This window comes from Gasterosteus aculeatus, chromosome 17 (genome assembly GCF_964276395.1).
Source record: "Gasterosteus aculeatus chromosome 17, fGasAcu3.hap1.1, whole genome shotgun sequence".
Lineage (NCBI taxonomy): Eukaryota > Metazoa > Chordata > Actinopteri > Perciformes > Gasterosteidae > Gasterosteus > Gasterosteus aculeatus.
The window spans coordinates 19626768-19645206 of NC_135705.1; the positions used below are offsets into that span (position 1 = coordinate 19626768).

The window sequence follows — 18439 nt, forward strand, 5'->3', positions numbered from 1 at the left end:
GACATTTTGACTTAAAAGCACAAAAAAGACTGAATTAAACAAAGACTCAAAGGGTCATCAGTGTACAATAGGAACGTTTGAAAAAGAAAAAGTCCTTATTTTAAAGAGGTGGCGATGCCATGAACGGTGAAGAAACATTGCCTGATGGACACTAGTGGTGATGGGGAAGCGGTGAAGGGCACAGCTGAACATTTGTGTGGATGAGGTGTGGAGCGGCACTCGATTCAATATCCAGATTGATGACTCATGTACAGAAAACAAACCGCAGGCAGCTTGTCGACAAAATAAGGAAGCGACGGTGAACGGAGCGCGCACGCGTAACAGATGTGACGTCACACTGACACAGTGCGTTGAAAACGAAACTTAAGCTGAGTTATTGCGATAGACAGCGAAGGACCAGGGAGGGGCCGACTGAACTCAATCATATGACAGCGAACCCGCACTAATCTCACAATTTGACTTGTGACACGGAGGACTAACCCGACCGTCTGCACCAGGAGCAGCCCAATACACGGTAACTACGCGCACACGACTGTTATTGTTTTTCTGTTGTTGTAATTTTCATCACAATAGTATTTTCCTTTTTGTTGTTCGTCTCCTTATTGGTAGTACTGGTGGTAGTAACGTTAGTAGTAAAAGTAGTATGGATGACAGCAGCAGTATTATCAAAGTAGTACACTTGACTAGACAGTTTAGCTTTTTTTTTTTTTTTAAATGTGTAATTCCTTCATGATGTTTTGAATCGTATTTTAGAAAAAAAAACAATTGTTTGCAGTTGGAACCCGACTTTTAAAGACGCTCTCTGGCCGAAAGCCAGGGCCTGGCTTCGTTCCGTGAGCCGGTGCTGCCGCGCCACCCGGTGGACACGCGATGCGCGTTGCGTGGCGCGCGTAATTGCCATGGAGACGGTTGAAGCGCGCATTGTTTATGAGACGTTGGTGACGTCGCGCCAGTTAAACACGGGAGGAAGACACTCGTGTTTAAGCAGGTATTACAACGGGGAAGAGACGACCGACCGGAGAGCAGCGAGCCGGTTAATGCAGCGCAACTAACGGCTGCTTCCATCACCTGAGTAAGTTCAGCGTATCAGTGTTGATTTTGGAAGCTATTTTTGATTTAGTCTTAGTCTTTAGACGAAAAATGCATTAGTTTTAGTCACATTTAGTCATTTTAATCCTTCTTAGTTTTAGTCTAGTTTTCGTCGACGGAGTTTAATATGGCTTATTAAATCTGACTAAAACTAGACTAAAATGTAATTAGTTTTAGTCTAGTTTTAGTCCCATTTAATAGCCATATTAAACTCCGTTTCTTCCCTTCTCAGGCCCAGGGTCCCCCTGTGTTGTGTCTACAACTGCATAATAGTCTAGTTTGCAGTACTTGGTTGTCCATCAGATGTCCCTCCTAGGACAGGTCTATAGGAGGGTCGGCAAACTTTTTGACTCGCGGGCCACAATGGGTTGTAAAATTTGACGGAGGAGAACAAATGGTGCGTTTGTGTGAGCGAATATAAATAACATGTGAAACATCATTACATGAAAGGATTTGGATTTTAACAAATAGCAAAGCATTTATTTGCAAGGCAATTTAACAAATTGGCAAAGGTGTAACAAGTTCATGAGGACCAGGGACCTAAACGCAACACTTTGTTGTCTTTGTCTGTTTACTTGCAGTGCTTTTGAAACTTCATGCTCATTTATTGTTTCCACTGTCCCAACAAAAGAGACCTTAACGTCCTACAATCGGTGCAATACATTATTTTCTTGGCTGCATCATAAAGCAGCCATTCTAAACTGGACCCTCACTTTTCATTCAACAGTCTTTTCTTTCTCTTTGTCTCTTTGTTTATTTCATGACCAGTTCTTCTCTCTTGTGTCCTGCGGGTTTTCCTCCACCTGCACTGCGCACTTCTATCAAAAGGATCCACCTGTCACGTGTGTGCGCGCCTCTGTTGCTTAGTAACGAGCGTACGGTGGCCGAGACGGTTTAACAGTCTTCTCACGATGTGGCGCGTGAACTACAGTTGAAACGCGTGAGGCTTCAGAACCTGCAATGACTTTATTACGTTAGACGCATTAACAGCCCCGAGCTGTTAAACGGCTCTTCGTGTTTCTGTGAAGCAGCGCGGCTTCAGCCCGCTAACAGTCAGCTAACCCGAGACAGCGGAGCCTAACTAACGAAGCCACGTTCAAACTCGCCGAAGCGTAAAACAGTCGTCGCGGTCCGCAGTCGGTGCACAAGAAACCACCGCTGCACATATTCGAGCGCGCGTTCTGGGTTCGTGGATGACGTCACCATGACGCGTTAATAACCGCCGTACTTTGCCGGTCTGTTGTCTGTCGGCTGCGTGCGAATTTAGGGGGGAAAAGTATCGTGACTTCGTCAACCACCAACATTTTCGTCTCGTCTCGTTAACAAAAGTTAGAATGGATTTAGTCATAGTTTTTATTTTTTAAATAAAAACGGCGAGCCGGCCGGCACCCAACGGGGTGTCCGTCTCACACTGTAAAACCTAATTGTTGACCTTACTTAAAAAAATTAGTGCCCTTAACTCATTTCTGCTTAATTTGGTGACCATACTGAAGGAAACGTAGAAAAGTACACTTTCTTATGAAACTTGTGATTCCAAGTAACGTTTACTTAAAAGAATGAGTGTCGAAGAACTTTCCCCAAAACCCGGAGACACTCGGCTGCACTCGGTAGCACTCGGCTGCACTCGGCTCTAACGCGCATGCGCACTTGAAGACGCGCTTCCCTTTGAGGCGGCTGCTGGAAGCGGGAAGAAAGCGCCGCTCGGTGCAGAAGGTAAGTCTCAGCTAACGTTACATGATAAAATGCTACCGTTTACTGGCACCGTTCCACCTGGCAAACTTACTCGTCCATTTGCCATATTGTTCACCCGTTAGCTAACGTTAGTTCTTGGGGGTTAACTTTATCTCTTAGATTTTGAAAGCTAACCGAAACCTGTATTAACTTTTTTAATGTGCGGTTATAAGTGATGACCGTTAAACAACGTGGCCGCCTAACGCGCGTGCACGGTTATTAATTATCGCACCGCATTGCGGGAGTCACGGTAGTCATTGCGTAAAGACTAATGTAACGTTATAAAAATTCTATTTTAATACTTACTGGAAATGACAACATTTAACCAAATGCAAGAAGGAACCTTTAAGCTCTCCATCTTCCTCCAGACAATTTGTGAGGCGGCAGATAAAATGAGTGAAATGTTAAAATCTTCCATTAAACTGAAGGTTAGTTAGCCGTTAACATGCATCTGCATGGGTTGTTTACAGTTTGACTGATGCTTTTCTTGTTTCTTTTGCAGCTTTGAAGAACACATGTAAATGGAAGTGTTGGCCAGCAACTTCAGGAATATCTACAACTATTGCATTTGTTTATCCGTTTGTTACAAACCACAGTCTTACTTTTTCATGATGCAAGGCATGTTTTGTTCATATTGTGGGTAATTGCATGTTTTTTAAAAAAGTTTAGTTCATTCTAATATTTGAAACCAACAAACAAGTAACAGAACATTGATTCGTATTTGATTAATTGCCTATAGTCTTACAGTTAAATTGGATAGGACAGACTTTTTTCCTTGTTTTTTTTTCAAATGCCATTAGGAGCACTAAAAGGAGAGGCAATCAGTTTATTTCGTTGCAATGTCAAGATGTTTTAAAAGTTTGAGCAAAATGTCCACATTTCAACACATGTAATTTTACATTTTTTAATCATGTTTTAGATTAACAAAATGTGTGAGGAACTTCCTTAGAAATAAACTTTGTCTTCCATTATAACTGTTCTGTCTTTGTGTCCGAAGCTTACAGTTTCTAGTTCAGCTTACTTGAAAGTTTTAAGGCAATCGGTTTCCTGATTATTTCTTAGTAAAGTGAATAGTTGGATTAGTAAAGTCAACTTTACTTGAAAAAATTACATTTTACAATAACGCGCAAACGGCCGGGCAGTATTATTATTTATTTTTTGTCGAAATTTAATGTCCTACACTCTGACTTTGTGAGGAGCACTGGAATAGAAAATAAATGATAGCACGATCTCCCTTTCTTTCTTTAAATGTCATTTAAAGACAAAAATGCTCCTCCGTATCTATTGTGGATGTGTAAATATGTAAATGTAAACAAAACAAGTATTAAAAAGAAATATCCACTTTTTAAACATCTTCTCAATTAAAGAATCCCCACTGGGACATTACACACAATGATACTGTGCACTGTTTGCATGTTGCTGTATGCCAGACAACAATGTGTTGACGCTTCCTGTTTGTGCACTTGTATATTTAAGGAGTGAAATGGCCAAAAGCTCAATTTTATAGCCTCGGTTCAAGGCGTCATATAGACATTAAATTACACACAGGTTAAGGTTTATTGTTGTTACCGCAGAGAGGCTTCAAATCTTCCGCCGCAAACTAAAGACACACCTCTTCAGACTCGACTGAAAGACTAACAAATTATAGCACTTAAATTGTACTTATAACACCACTCGTCTATAGCAAATTATAAATTGGCTTACTTGAGGAAATTGCACTTTGTTTCTTGTTCTAAGTTTGTACCCTATGGTTGAATGCACTCATTGTAAGTCGCTTTGGATAAAAGCGTCAGCTAAAGGACAAATGTAATGTATTGTTGGCCAATGCTGTCCTCTACAAGCTAACGTGCTAACACTACAAACTAGCAGCCTAGCCTGCATCGTCAGCCTGCCTTTTTCATCATGCTGTCCTTCTCGTTTGTTTTCTTCAGACTCATGGAAGGAAAGTCGGACATCTCTGCAGATACGTCACAGACCAGTTGATGCAGCTTCATTCTGTTAGAGGCTCCTGACTTGGTGCCTCCGTTAATCAGACTTGTAACTGAATCTGCAACCAAAATACTACAATCTGCACTTGTGAATCCTCTGTGCTGACCTCAGCATTATGAAAGTATCACAATGGCAGCTAGTGAATCCAAACTGGTTCCTCTGTCATCGACGCATGAACTCAAACTTGCATGCACTCAGTGCTCTGTCAAGGAAAAAGAAGTCACGTACACGTTGAAGCCGGTCCTCCACCAGTGTGCCCGCACCCTCCTGCTCTGCAGAGCCAAAGGGGGCAGCAAATGGAGGCCGGTCTCCAAGCGGCCCATGTTTCCAAATCCGAATCAGTACCAGATGTGCCTCTTCTACGTGGAAGGCCATGGTTGTACGTCCCACAAGAACCGCTGCACCTTTGCGAGAAGTGTCGAGGAGGCCACCGTTTGGACGTTTGAAAAGCGCCGCGGTCTGGACCACATGCTCCTCTGTAAGCTTGTAGCTCAGTCCGAGACGGGAGTGGATCCGCCCGGTAACGCCGAACCACTGGGTGACCTCTTGCCGATTCTGGAGTTGAAGGCTGCGTGTGATCAGTGTTTTATGAAGGAGAAGAAAATAACACGCACAGTTCAGCTGATCAGCCACAATTGCAGAAGAGATCTGCTGTTGGCCAAAGACAAGGCCTGTCATCAGTGGAAGCCTGTCGCGGACCGGCCTGTGGGTGTTCGTATCGGGCCGAATGTTTTTTACCAAGTGTGCAGATTCCACGTCGAGGGCTCGGGCTCTGAATGCACATATCACGGAGCCGCATGCACTTTTGCCAGGAGTTCCGAAGAGGCCGTGGTGTGGAACCACCTGAAAGACCATCGTATCGATAAAGGCCAGTTAATCCGACAGGTCGTTGAGTCTGAGCGCACGCGGTCGACACCAGAAAGTGCGGCCGAAAGCATCCGCCGGCGGTTTTCCGGCGAATTCATAGAGCTCTGCAGGGAATGCTTCAACGACTGCCCGCAAAAGCTGACACTTAAAAAGTGGAATTCCACTTGCTCGGCAGATTCGGCGCACACCTGGGACCCCGTCTTAGTTCATCACCTGTCCGAGAACAGCAGGAAGCACGTCTACAGCCAGGTGCGCCCTCTCCGCCCGAACTGCCAGTTCACCTACTGCAGCCACGTCAGGCAGGGCAAGCCGTGCTGGCACCAGCCGGGCCACTGCGGCTCGGCGCAGAGCGAGGTGGAGATGGCCGTGTGGGAAGCGGAGCGAGGCGGGCTCTCTGTGCGACCGCTCCTCCTCCAGGTGAGCCAGGGCGAGCAGACGGAGCACAGGAAGAAGGTCACCATGTACTGCAAAGTGTGCCTCCTGGTCCTTTCCTCTCCGGAGAGCTTCTACAAGCACTGCAGCTCTTTGGAGCACTCTCAGTTACTCGCCGAGGACACCACCACCAGGTGGAGAGGACGGCCGCCCCCACACAACCACCGGTCTGAGCTTTGGCTCTGCGAGAGGTAGACACCTCGCATCACATGTTTGACATCACATGTCCATTCTGTGTGTGTGTGTGTGTGTATATATAATAACAGGTAATGCAGAAATGTCAGTAAACATGGTAGAAGATGTATCGGGTTATGGTACACGCATAACCCTGGTTTGGTTACATTCACAAAAACATGTGTAATATAAATAATACGTATCGGACATAATTAAATGCAACACACGTGGAACGGATGATGATCTACTGTCTACTGTGTTTGATCATTTGTTTCGTCGTGGACTGTTACATTTATGGCATGATCAAAAGCACTTGGCCAAGAACTGTCATTGTAAACATCTGAGTTTTTTCACTTTTACTTCCAGAGGGGTAGTTTGATTGACGGACCCTCATCGTGTCGCTGTGTTGTAATTGCGCGCTTTCATCCTAGACCACAAACGTGCGAATACGGCAGCAAGTGTCCAAAAGCTCATTCCGTGGAAGAGCTGCAGGAGTGGCTGATGCGTGCTGAGGAGGAGAAAGAGATCCGACACAACATCGGCGCCCAGGGCCTCATGTCCTACAACGAGAGCCTCCTGGAGGAATACAAAAACACCAGCAACGAAGCATACATCGTGAGTACATACACGACTCACCCCAAGGTCGCAGGCATCACACCCACCGAGTGAACTCACCGACTCATAAACTACGGTAGCGATGCCTGACTGAATTAGAACCTAATGCATTGTGGGTAAATGACGATAGCGATGCAATTCTGTTTAGATGGTCGATGTATAAAGATAGAAATGTACAAGTCTCCTTTTAAATCTCCATCCATCACACTTCAAGCCCAAATTGTTCCAGACCCAAAGATATTAAAGCTAAATACAATCCAGACGTAACACATGATTATACAACATTGTGACTTCTAACAAAGTTGGTTAGTTGACATAATTCGTGTTCGCATTACTAACTGACAGCTCACTCCTCAGTGAATCACAGCTATTAAATTCACTCTTTCAACAGGTATCCGAAGAGGTGGACGATGTCAGCATCTCTTGTGATAAAGAATTAAGTGTGCAGTGGGAACAGATCAATGCAACATTTCAGTGGGACTTCAAAGTTGAAACAGAGGTAAGATTTTTTACCACAAGGCCTGGTTAGATTTTGTGTGAGAAGCGCCAGAATTCATAAAAGAAGACATATGATAATATATACGTGCAAGAACAAAAATGACCCAAACCTCTTAGATAGTATTCCATCGTATAAATAGATCTATGATCATTCAAACACATCTTCAAAAAACCCTTTTCGTACGCTCATTTTCCATCTTCTGTGTGCACAGAGACAACTTGTGCACGTGGCGCTGCTCAAGCAGGAACCGGGAGCGTCATTCACCCTCAGGGACCTGGGTCCTGCGCCCTGCATCCACTCCTCAGGTGAACCCTTTCTCAGGGAAGACATGACCTATGACATCACCGTGTCCTTCACAGCTAGCAATCCTGGCCTCTATGACCAGTGGCTGGTGTTGGACTTCAACGCGAGGCCAGTGCTGCTGAAGAAACTCAGGGTCAGAGTAGGCCAGCCGTCCCTGGACGACGTTGAGCAGCCGACTTCGGGCGGCGGAGCCACCTTTCAGAGCGCCGAGCGTTGGCATCGAGGGAACCGGGTGATCATCCCGTGTACGTCCAGGACAGAAGAACAGGAGGAGCTGTTAAAGGAGTACAAGGCGCCACAGATTAGCTTCCAGGACAAGTCCTCCAACAACAGCCAAACACCTCTGAATCCCGAGAACTACAAAGAAAGAATGCACGACTTCCTCTACAACGAGGAGCGGGCCGAGGACCAGATTGTCTCAAGGTAGGATGCTTGTCTTTGGCGTCTTTCTTTGATGATGTTTAGAAGTTGCACATATATCAAACGTCTAAGGCTTTCTCTTCTCTTTCTGCTTCAGACTAAATGTTTGTGGACAAATGACAACGTGTGACCGTCTGAGCGGCACAAAGTTTCCCCTGCAGGCGCATCCGGGAGAACTGTTCTGTGCGGTCTCAATTCCTTTCAATCTCACGCCAGACACACCCGAGGGCCTGGCACTAAAACGCAGCATCCAGTCTGCCCTGATTGCCCCCTTATCGTCAAGCTTTCCAAACCCCAAGGTCTACGAAGCCATCATTCTGCCCGACAAAACAAGCGAAAACAAAATGCATTTGCAGCTGTCTAAGAAATGTTGCTCCGATCTGGCGCTCCGAAGCGATGACTCGTATCCGATGGAGGTGCAGTTTCAGCTCGACCGCCTCGGCTTCTGCACCATGCACAAGGCCGTAGACCTCCTTCCCGACACTAAAAGAGTGCTTCCGGACCTTCACGACTGCATCGCTCCCGTGAACAACGTCTCCTGTGCGAAGCTGAATGCAAAGCAGCTGTCGGCGATTAACTTCATCACGGGCGTTTCCAACGGCCGGGGTTGTGTGGCGCCTCTCCTCGTCTACGGCCCGTTTGGAACTGGGAAGACGTTCACGCTCGCCACGGCGGCCCGAGAACTTTGTAAGCAGCCTCACAAAAAAGTGCTCATTTGCACCCACACCAACAGGTAATGTATGTCGTTCAAAATAGCAGTGTTTGTAACTGGAGAAGTATTTTTTAATGTCTTAACGTTGACGTGACCCAGCCACGCTGCCGTGCTCCAAACTAGATGCTCATTATGTTTGTTAATGTTCGCTGCACGTCGACTTATTGACGGATTCACACGTACCAAACAACAAGTGGGCAGCTAGGCCATGCACTGTACTATAGTATTAAAGTATTGATGTTATTTGAATTAAATTGAGCAGCAGCAGCAGAACTACTCTGAACCACCTGTGTGAACCACCAACAAACCGCTGTGATGACAAAGGTTCAATGTTTCCTTTCAGCTCTGCAGATCTGTACGTCAGAGATCACTTTCACCCATTCATTGACCAGAAAAATCGAAATAACGAGATGCGGCCAATTCGAATAAAAGCAAACAGTAAAAAGGCTTACGCTGCCACCGATGACGTCACTCAAAAATACTGTTTGCTTTCACGAGATGGACAGTTTTTCTTGCCACCTACAAAAGCTGCCCTGGACGGCCACAAACTAGTCATAACCACGACAACAATGGCGAGGCGCTTTCACGACCTAAAGCTCCCAGAGGGATATTTCACCCACATACTAATTGATGAAGCCTCTCAGATGCTGGAATGCGAGGCCTTGATGGCCCTTGGCCTCGCTGGGCCAAACACCAGGGTTGCTTTGGCTGGAGATCACATGCAAATGGGACCCAAGCTTTTCTCAGTTGATGATCATCACCGTTCAAATCACACGCTCCTCACCCGCCTGTTCCATTACTATCAAGGTCAAAAGTGTGACGCGGCCCAGAACAGCAGGATAATCTTCAATGAAAACTACCGCTCAAGCAAAGAAATAGTGGAGTTTGTGTCTACCCATTTCTACGTTGGTCAGCAAGATGTTATCAAAGCCGTTGGAGATGTTCCGGCTCCTGAAAATGGCCATGCACTAAAGTTTCACCACGTCCGGGGAGAGTGTCTCCTGGACTCTGTGTCCTTGTCTTGGTATAACCAAGAAGAGGTTGTAAAAGTGGTTGAAGAAGTGAAGGAGGTTCTGAAAGACTGGCCAATGAGCTGGGGGACAAAGAACCTTAGCTCCATCTGCATCCTGTCAGAGGGGAATCAGGTAAATCAGACCGTGAAGATTTATGCATGAATGTATATTAATATTACGTTACGCTGCATATTGTCACAGTTATAATGATGTGTGTTGCAATTGTTAGGTACGGCAAATCAGGACATCCCTTTCAAGAAGAAACCTTTCTGGAGTCCACGTCGAGAATCTTGCAAATGTGCAAGGTAGTTTTAATGTACATACACACCTGTCTGACTAGTTCAAGAGGCTTCGTTGTATTTCAATGCCTGGTTAGATATTGGTAAAATAAAAATGAACGGATCCTTTTTAAAATAACTGTACAACATTTTACCTGATTAAATGACCTAATGGGAATTGTCTTCATGTGTTGGCAGGCAAACAGTTTAGGGTGGTCATACTGTCGCCGGTGCAAACACGCGACAGCCTGAAAACATCTCACCTGCCCGGTCTGGAGCTGTTCAATGACGCCCGTGTGTTAAACACCGCCATGACCAGGGCCCAGTCCCTCGTGGTTGTGGTGGGCGACGCCGCTGCGCTTTGTTGCTTTGGGAAATGCTCAGCGGTCTGGAAGAGCTACATAGATCACTGCATCAGCAACAATAGTGTTTCACCCCGGCATTACGCTCAAGGTTTCTTTGAAAAAGACGTCATGGAAACGGCCAGGTTTCAAAAGTCTGAGCAAGTGCATGAGAGCAACACTATCAATGATGCAATTCTTCAAGAGTTGACAGATGAATACAAACAGCTGAGAGAAGAAGATGAAGTTGAAAAATGCAGATCGAATTTGAAAGCCTTTGACAACCATCAGTCAAAATCATCACACGATGTCAGTGAGCTTTTGGCGTTGTGTGAAAAATACCCAGGGGTTTACCGGCAAGGAAAATTGGTCAGGGAGACAGCAAGAAGAGGTTATGTGGTACCTTTTCGTAACCCCGGCGAACATATCATCATTGAGGGATGGAAAAACCTGATGGAAGTCTTCAGTGGGGACGAAGTGGTCGTAGACAAAGCAGAAGTGATCGGCATCACCAAGGAAGCCAAATCAGCCCGTGAACTGGTGTGCATCCTTGAGGACGAGGATCACAGCAAATCCAGACAGAATTCTTACCAAAGATTTGTGAGAAGGACCATGATTCCCATCACAAGATCCGCACCCAAAATCTGCATACTGCTCCTCAAGGAAAAATGTAACTTCCTTCCAATATGGGAGCAGATAGATGGAGTGTGGATCCCCATGTCATATACATTTCTTGATGGAAACCTCAAACAAAATTCAGTATTTGTGGTGCAAGTGATTGGATGGAAGGAACATTGCCGTGTTCCATTGGGGAAGGTCATAAAAATTCTTCCAATCGGAGGTTCTTTTCCTGCTGCACTACAGATCCTGAATGAAGAATTCAAAGTTGCACCCAATACATGTATGAATGAATCGCACGGTGTACTCACCTCCGAAGATGAAGACAGGACACACAGAAAGGACGTAAATACAAAGTTTACGTTCACTGTTGATCCAGAAAATGCAAGAGACTTGGATGACGCCATCAGTGTCATGGAAATTGGAGACCATGAGTATGAGTTGGGAGTCCATATTGCAGATGTGGCGAGCTATGTGAGTAAAGATTGTGAATTAGATTGCGATTCAAAACAACGTGGAGTAACGTATTACGGGGATAAGCAACCTCGACATATGTTCCCCGAAGACGCCACTGAACACTTCAGTCTTCTGCCTGGAAAAGATAAACGGGTGGTTTCATTGATGTTCAAAGTAAAAAAACAAACAAATGAGATCATTGGAGAGCCCAAATTCCAGCTGTCATCCATCAAGTCAAATCGGAAGTTGTCTTATAAGGAGGCAGGAGACATGATCACCGAAAGATATAGAGACATCCCTCGATTTGACTCCATAGAAGACTGCGTGACGGTGGCTTATTGTTTCGCAAAGGCCCAAAGGATGTTGAGGCCTGTCGATTGGGTTTACTCTCAACCTGAGGAAGGCAGATGGCCCGGAAAGCGCAAAGCCAATCTGATGATTGAAGAGCTGAGTGTGTTATTCAACACACACGCATCAAAGTGTTTGATGGGTTCAGAGGAAACCATGTACTGCACACCCCTTCGCTGCCAAGCGGAACCAGCTCCCCAAAAAATTGAAGAATTCAAGAAGAAATGTGGAGAATTAATATCCCTGTCTTTTCATGTAAAGGATAGAGTTGACCACGACAACCAAGCCCCGAACTGTGAGAACTTCCGCATACTCACAGAAGTGTGGGAAGAAATCCAGGCAGCTGCCGGATCAGATGATGTAGACAGCATGGTGGACCTGATCGCTGCAGACGACATCCACCCTCTGCTCCAGCCAGTCATTGATCAGTTCAGAAGGTGTCAGCGTAAAGCTGAAGTCCTATGTTCTATGTCCTCAGACAAAGCACAGCAAGGGCATTATTCTCTGAAACTACCATCCTACACCAATGCATCCTCGCCAATACGGCGGTACATTGACTTAATCTCGCAGAGACTTTTGCACTCCATCATATGCAACCGCAGGGTCCAATACAACACGTCAGAGATCAAGACTTTGTGTAGTCAATTTGAGGACAGTTGCAAGGATGCAAAAGCGTATGAACAAAAGGCTGATCAGATCCGTTATGCAGTTACCACGAGACACCAAAGTGCCCCAAATCTAGCCTTTGTTGTTAGTCCCAACAAGGACCACTTAGCAGTGGCATTTCCTTTTAACAAGAATGCTCTTTCGGAGAGAGTATCAATTGCATACAGAGATTTACAATTGTGCGACCAACCAGTTTTTGATGAAGCAAACAACTGTGTCACTCTCAAATGGAACAGGCGGATTTACGCAGTTGGCAACACCCAAATCCACCAGGAGCTGCAAATGCCAGGCTGTGATCCCTGCGTTGAGCTTCCACTGGCAGTATGGAAAGACATTATTGAAGCCGTTGACACAAGAAACTGGGATCACGCAAAGTCTCTCACAATAGAGGCTAGGATTTTGCCACAAGCAGCTGTTGTGCTTCAGTCTAAGTCAAGTTGCAACGACAAGCAAGGCGAACAGGAGCATGAGGTCGCCATCGAGCTTCAGCTGCAGAGAGGTGCCACGCTGAAGGTCCAAATGAACACAGAGATAAGGAGAGGCTATCACATGCCTGCTGTTCAGTTGGTGTGCGTTAAACCACAGTTTGAGATTTGTGTGCACCATGTCCGCAGCTGCGTCCCATGCTTCTCCAGATTTGCAGACAGGCCATCGAGGATTTTCTATCACGACCCTGAAGAGTACGTCCGTATCTGGAAACCGATGTGTGACATGGAATCCGTTTTCAATGCAGTGGAGGAAAATTACAGCATAACCATTGAGAACTTGGTGGTAAACTTCACTAAAGCGCAGGAAGGCACACTAGCAGGAAGCTTCTTCTTACCGGTGACATGGATCAAGAATTGGGCCATTGAATGCAACCTATGGAAGTGCTTACTGTGTATACGGAAAAGAGGTTTGACCCTGGATTCTGCACCGGTGGAAAGCCGACCGTATACATGGGTGGCCCACTGCCTCATAAGAAAAGTAGCAAAACAGAAGAAGCCTCCAAATGAAGGAAGTACGGTCGACTTCTCCGTCAATCATCTGGCAATGGAGACCATTCCTGATTGTGTCTACAGGAAAAACACTCGTTTCACAGTGGAAATAATCCCAAAGCTCATTCCTGACGTGTAAGTATACGTGGAGTTCACTTGTAACATTGCTACATTGGACTTTTCAATTTTTCTTGGATTGACATTGAAGTTAGACGTTGTTCAAACTTCTTTCATTTTTGTAGCCGGAAGGAAGAAGCTGTGCTGAACATTCCATCTGCATGTGATCTGGTCAGGACTATAGCACTCGGAAAACAAATTCCAAGAGAGGGTATGTCCATTAGTCCGCAATGATTGCATTGTATATTCTTACTGTTTAACAGGTTTTGAGTTTGACTAAAATGATTTTATTTTGTGAGCAACAAAACGACCCGTTGAAAGTAGTCATTTTGTCTTTTCAGTGGAACCAAGTTGGCACAGAGCAGGCAGAGACTTACCACCTGGGATCCCACACTTTAACGTCAGTCAGCGTCTTGCTGTGGAGAAAGCTCTCAATCACACCTTCACGCTCATTCAGGGACCACCTGGTGAGAGCAGGGACGTATATTCATCCTTTTGTTTCCTTTCTGCTGAAGGCTAATGCCATTTTTCCCATTTGTCTCTTAGGAACTGGAAAGACCGTGGTGGGCGCTTACATAGTCTCCTGTTTCGTTGAGCTGAATTCTCTGCACCCGAGAAAATTAATTGACCCAAAGGATGAGGGCAAGAAGCAAGTCATTCTTTACTGCGGCCCGTCCAACAAGTCCGTTGATGTCGTTGCAGGCAGGTTGCTTTCTTTTCTCTGCTGACATTTTTAGCATTATTTCTCTCTGTTGCTACAACCAAGGATTTGCTGTTATATCACAGAGAATTTGTTGAAGTTTGGGGACCGACTACGGCCCCTCAGGGTCTACGGTGAACAAGTGGAGATGCTGGATTACCCTTTTCCAGACAGCGCTCTTCGGTTTTCTCAGAGGCCACACCGCCAAGAAAAGAGCAAAAAGGAGCTCAGGTATTATGATCACAACAGTTAGGATTTTTTATTTTTTAATAACGGCTTGGATTGTTAACCAACACTTGATAACTCGACGTGGTTTTAGGGGAATCACACTGCATCACCGCATGAGACAGGACAAAAACCCTTTTTCGCGTCAAATAAAAGAATTTGATGAACGCATTCGAGATGCCCTGTCGAATAACATTCAGCTCACGGATGAAGAAGTGGACACGTGAGTTCAGATGCTGCATTTAATGTCACATATTATTCAGTTAATTGGGGGATTGCTAAACACTCTCTTTGACTATTTTTTAGTAAATCTCCACTTTGTCTTTTTTGAGCATTGAATAACACATTTTCAGGTTTCACTCTAACAAACGACTTCAAAGATAACTACTAACTAGTTGGTTTGGCAGTTAAACGTCGGGTAACCAGATCAAACATTATTTTATGACTGTTACTTTTTGGGCCATTTTCTGTATTCACTAAGTGAACTGTTCAATTGGAGGTTGCATTATACAACACACAACCACATATGGTAGTGGCCAAAATCTGAAAGGAGAAGATCAGATTCCATCTGCTTCTCATATGTGCAAAAAACAACAGATCTGCACCACTTGCACAAAGACAATTGTGCAAGCAATTATAAAACTAACCATGGATATCTCTTTTCCATAGATACAAAAGTCTTCTCAAAAAAGCTCGAATTTCTGAGCTCCAACAGCATGACATCATACTGTGTACATGTACACAGTCTTCCAACCAGATATTGACTTCCACGCTCGCTGCACGCCAAATAATCATTGATGAATGTGCAATGGCGACAGAACCCCAGGCCCTGATTCCCTTAGTCTGCAACCAACCGGAAAAGGTGAGCTTTCCATCTCATAACTAGTATCCTAGTATCCACTGTATGCATCTGTGCGCTAACAACGAATGTTGCTTTCTTTGTGCATCAATGTATGAAATACTACATGGAAACAACATTTTTAAAGAACAAGTTTTAATGTAAAAATACCTTTTTTTCAGTATTATTCTGATCCATGTCAAACAAGCATAAGAATAGTTAAAATGGAAGATTTATCCCGTTCACCAACTGATGCTGAGCAAAATAGGGGTTTTCAACTATATGTAACCTAAGGCATACCTCTTATTTTTAAAAACACTCTGTCAGAAAACCTTTCAGCTTGCTAACTATTACTAAATTAGGTTGCAGACTCAAGTTGTCCGGGTGTAATATTCTCTTCACTCTAACGATCACCATGAATTCCATCATGGATCTGAATTGAATGTATTCAGGGTCATATTTGACCACATCCAAGCCAGCTAACAGAAGCATAACACGTATGTGTCTAACTGACAATGTGGCGTGATATTCAAACATAACTAGTCATTGAAATGATGCTACTTGAATAACTTTCGATGTAATTTATTCTTATAATAATGTCTGTGTCTAGGCTATTTTTACATGGGACTGTCTTTGACTTAGAAGGGAGGGGCGGGCTCTCGTTGAATCATCACACTAGTTATTGATTTGAATGTTTTTTAAATATCCCTTTCAGATTGTTTTGATTGGTGACCACAAACAGTTACGACCCATTGTGAAGCACGAGGGTGTGAGGAAGCTTGGGATGACCAAATCTCTGTTTGAGCGCTACTATATGATGCACAAGAGCCGGGCGGTGATGCTGGACACCCAGTACAGAATGGTGAGCACATTAAACAGACTCCATATATGCACACAGTATACAGTGTGCATCATAAGAGCACATTGCATACATGACTGCAGAAATATTCTACTACTATATGTCTAGGATAAATATTCAAAATTGTTAATAATAACAACCAATTATTTTCCTTTCTAGCATGAGGAAATATGTGAGTTCCCATCACAAGAATTTTATGAGGGAAGACTAAAAACTGGGGTGGAGCAGCCGAGCAGCGTCCTGCGTGTTCAAAAAAAGACGACGCCGATCGTTTTTGGGCACATCATCGGAAAGACCATCAGTCTGGTCGTCAACACAGCAAAGGGCAACGAGAACTCTAAAGCCAACATGGAAGAGAGAGACAAAGCGGTACGATATCAGGCTCCCTGGTTTACTCGTTGATTTTAAACAGTGACAATCAAGTGTAAGTGGACAAGCAACCATAGTTATTAAAGCAGGGGTCTCAAACTCTGACCGTACGTTCGCTGGTCGGATCGTCAGCAACCAAAGATACTCTGATTACTTTTATTTATACAGAGTATTTGATTTACTGATTGCTGTGGGGACGTCAAGGAAGTTTCAACAAACATAACAAAAATGAAGATTATCCATCCTATCGTTGACCTGTTCACCCTTTTATCATGCCGTGTTTCCATTTAAGTATATTAATGCACATTTTCAAGCCTTGCATTGGTCAAAGCTCTATGGAAACAATACCTGAGTGAACAGTATGTTCTCTTGAGACGTTTTTTGTCTTCAAAATTCATGCACCAAATTGAAAAAAGGGTCTTTGCTAAATAATAAAGGGTAATTATGGTTTGATGGACAAGGCTCTTTGTTTTCCTCTTCTACACTACTGGTAGATTACAGCAATGTGAAGCCTAGAGCGCTAACCTCCGCCCAAACTATGCTCAACGCAAGTCCATTGGATTGAAACTAGTTGATGGAAATGTTGCCAATTCGCATGACTTTTTTCCAACATTTCAAAACACACACTTTACCTGACAGTCTAATGCAAACCCAGGTGGTGACGTCATGGATTTATGCTTTTAATCAAGGTAATTTGCTTTGGTTCTTTTGCAGATTGAAATTGCTACGAAGCTGGTGGAGAATGCTAAAATCAAACAGCAAGACATTGTGATTCTGACTCCCTATAATGCCCAAGTGTCTGAAATCAAAGATGGGCTGAAGGAAAAGAAAATGGATCAAGTTCTTGTTACCACAATCACCAAAAGCCAAGGTAACAGATCCTTTACTGAGAGTAAAGTCGTCACGCTATAATGAAAACAGAGTGAAACTGCTCGTCCCGAAGAAATCCAGTATGTTTGAGCTCGTTCCCGCGTGGAACCACCACTTCCTGCCCCGATGTGTCATCGTTTAACAGCGGCTCATTGTGTGACACGCAACATTCTGTCTTCTAGGAAGCGAATGGCGTTACGTCATCTTATCCACGGTGTGCTCTCTGCCGGAAAAAGAAATTGAGGAAGAGCCAGACGGAGCTTGGTTCTCCAGACATCTGGGCTTCGTGGGCGATCCCAACCAGATCAACGTGGGCATCACCAGGGCCAAGGAGGGACTGTGCATCATCGGTAAGATCCCCATTGCTACGCTCACAGCTCCTAGCTCCTATGTAGCTTCATAACTCAAATGTTTCTGTCCTCTCAAAGGGAACCAGCTGGTGCTGAGCAAGAATAGGACTTGGAAGAAGCTCATTAGTCATTACAGGGGCCAAAATGCAGTGACAGATGCACAAGACATTTCAGTGTTGTACAAATAGGTGACTTCATCCATCCTTTATAAGACACATGATTTATAAAAGTAGCAGACCAGAGGAAAAGAACAGCAAGACGAAACATCTGTATCACTTTTCATGTGCCCTTTTTACAGTTTTAAATGTATTTGATGTTTTTGATATTGTCATTGAAGTGCTCTGATTTTCCTTGCTATTTGATATGAATAGGAAATTTTAAAGCTCCTAGATCAACTGTATCTAGAATTGCATTGTTAGATGTGCTCATTTAAATTGTATATCCCCGGGTTTAAAGACTGCATATTCTGGGTTTTATTGGTTGTGTTTAAGAAACATTTTACCTATTGTGATACATTCTCTTGTATGTTCAGGGATTCACTTCTGCTACAGAAATCTTAATAAAATATCGCCATTGAACCTAA

The 18439-nt window shown here is 44.4% G+C and overlaps 1 protein-coding gene across 3 annotated transcripts; it reads left to right on the plus strand.

The window, feature by feature from the left end:
- Positions 1–317: 317 nt before the first annotated feature.
- Positions 318–18439, plus strand: LOC120834647 (3'-5' exoribonuclease HELZ2). 3 transcript variants are annotated; one of them, XM_040202739.2, is made up of 21 exons: positions 325–514; positions 776–1072; positions 4752–6299; positions 6714–6897; positions 7289–7396; positions 7608–8122; positions 8217–8852; positions 9175–9976; positions 10074–10149; positions 10321–13663; positions 13771–13856; positions 13987–14112; positions 14192–14347; positions 14432–14576; positions 14665–14793; positions 15240–15432; positions 16124–16270; positions 16427–16636; positions 17351–17507; positions 17689–17856; positions 17935–18439. In XM_040202739.2, the coding sequence occupies exons 3-21, from the start codon at positions 4939–4941 to the stop codon at positions 18042–18044; spliced, it is 8652 nt and encodes a 2883-aa protein (XP_040058673.2). In that variant the 5' UTR covers positions 325–514; positions 776–1072; positions 4752–4938; the 3' UTR covers positions 18045–18439. The 3 variants fall into 3 exon arrangements, with proteins under 3 accessions (XP_040058674.2, XP_040058673.2, XP_077948434.1); XM_078092308.1 differs by having other exon boundaries at positions 376–514; positions 754–1072; XM_040202740.2 differs by lacking the exon at positions 776–1072 and having other exon boundaries at positions 318–514.

Excerpts from the sequence above, each read along its gene's own strand:
- LOC120834647 (XM_040202740.2), top strand. The coding sequence starts at position 4,939 with ATGGCAGCTAGTGAATCCAAACTGGTTCCTCTGTCATCGACGCATGAA. Across the intron at positions 14,113-14,191 it reads GCTCATTCAGGGACCACCTG|GAACTGGAAAGACCGTGGTG; the intron begins GTGAGAGCAGGG and ends TTTGTCTCTTAG. Across the intron at positions 14,794-15,239 it reads ACGGATGAAGAAGTGGACAC|ATACAAAAGTCTTCTCAAAA; the intron begins GTGAGTTCAGAT and ends TCTTTTCCATAG.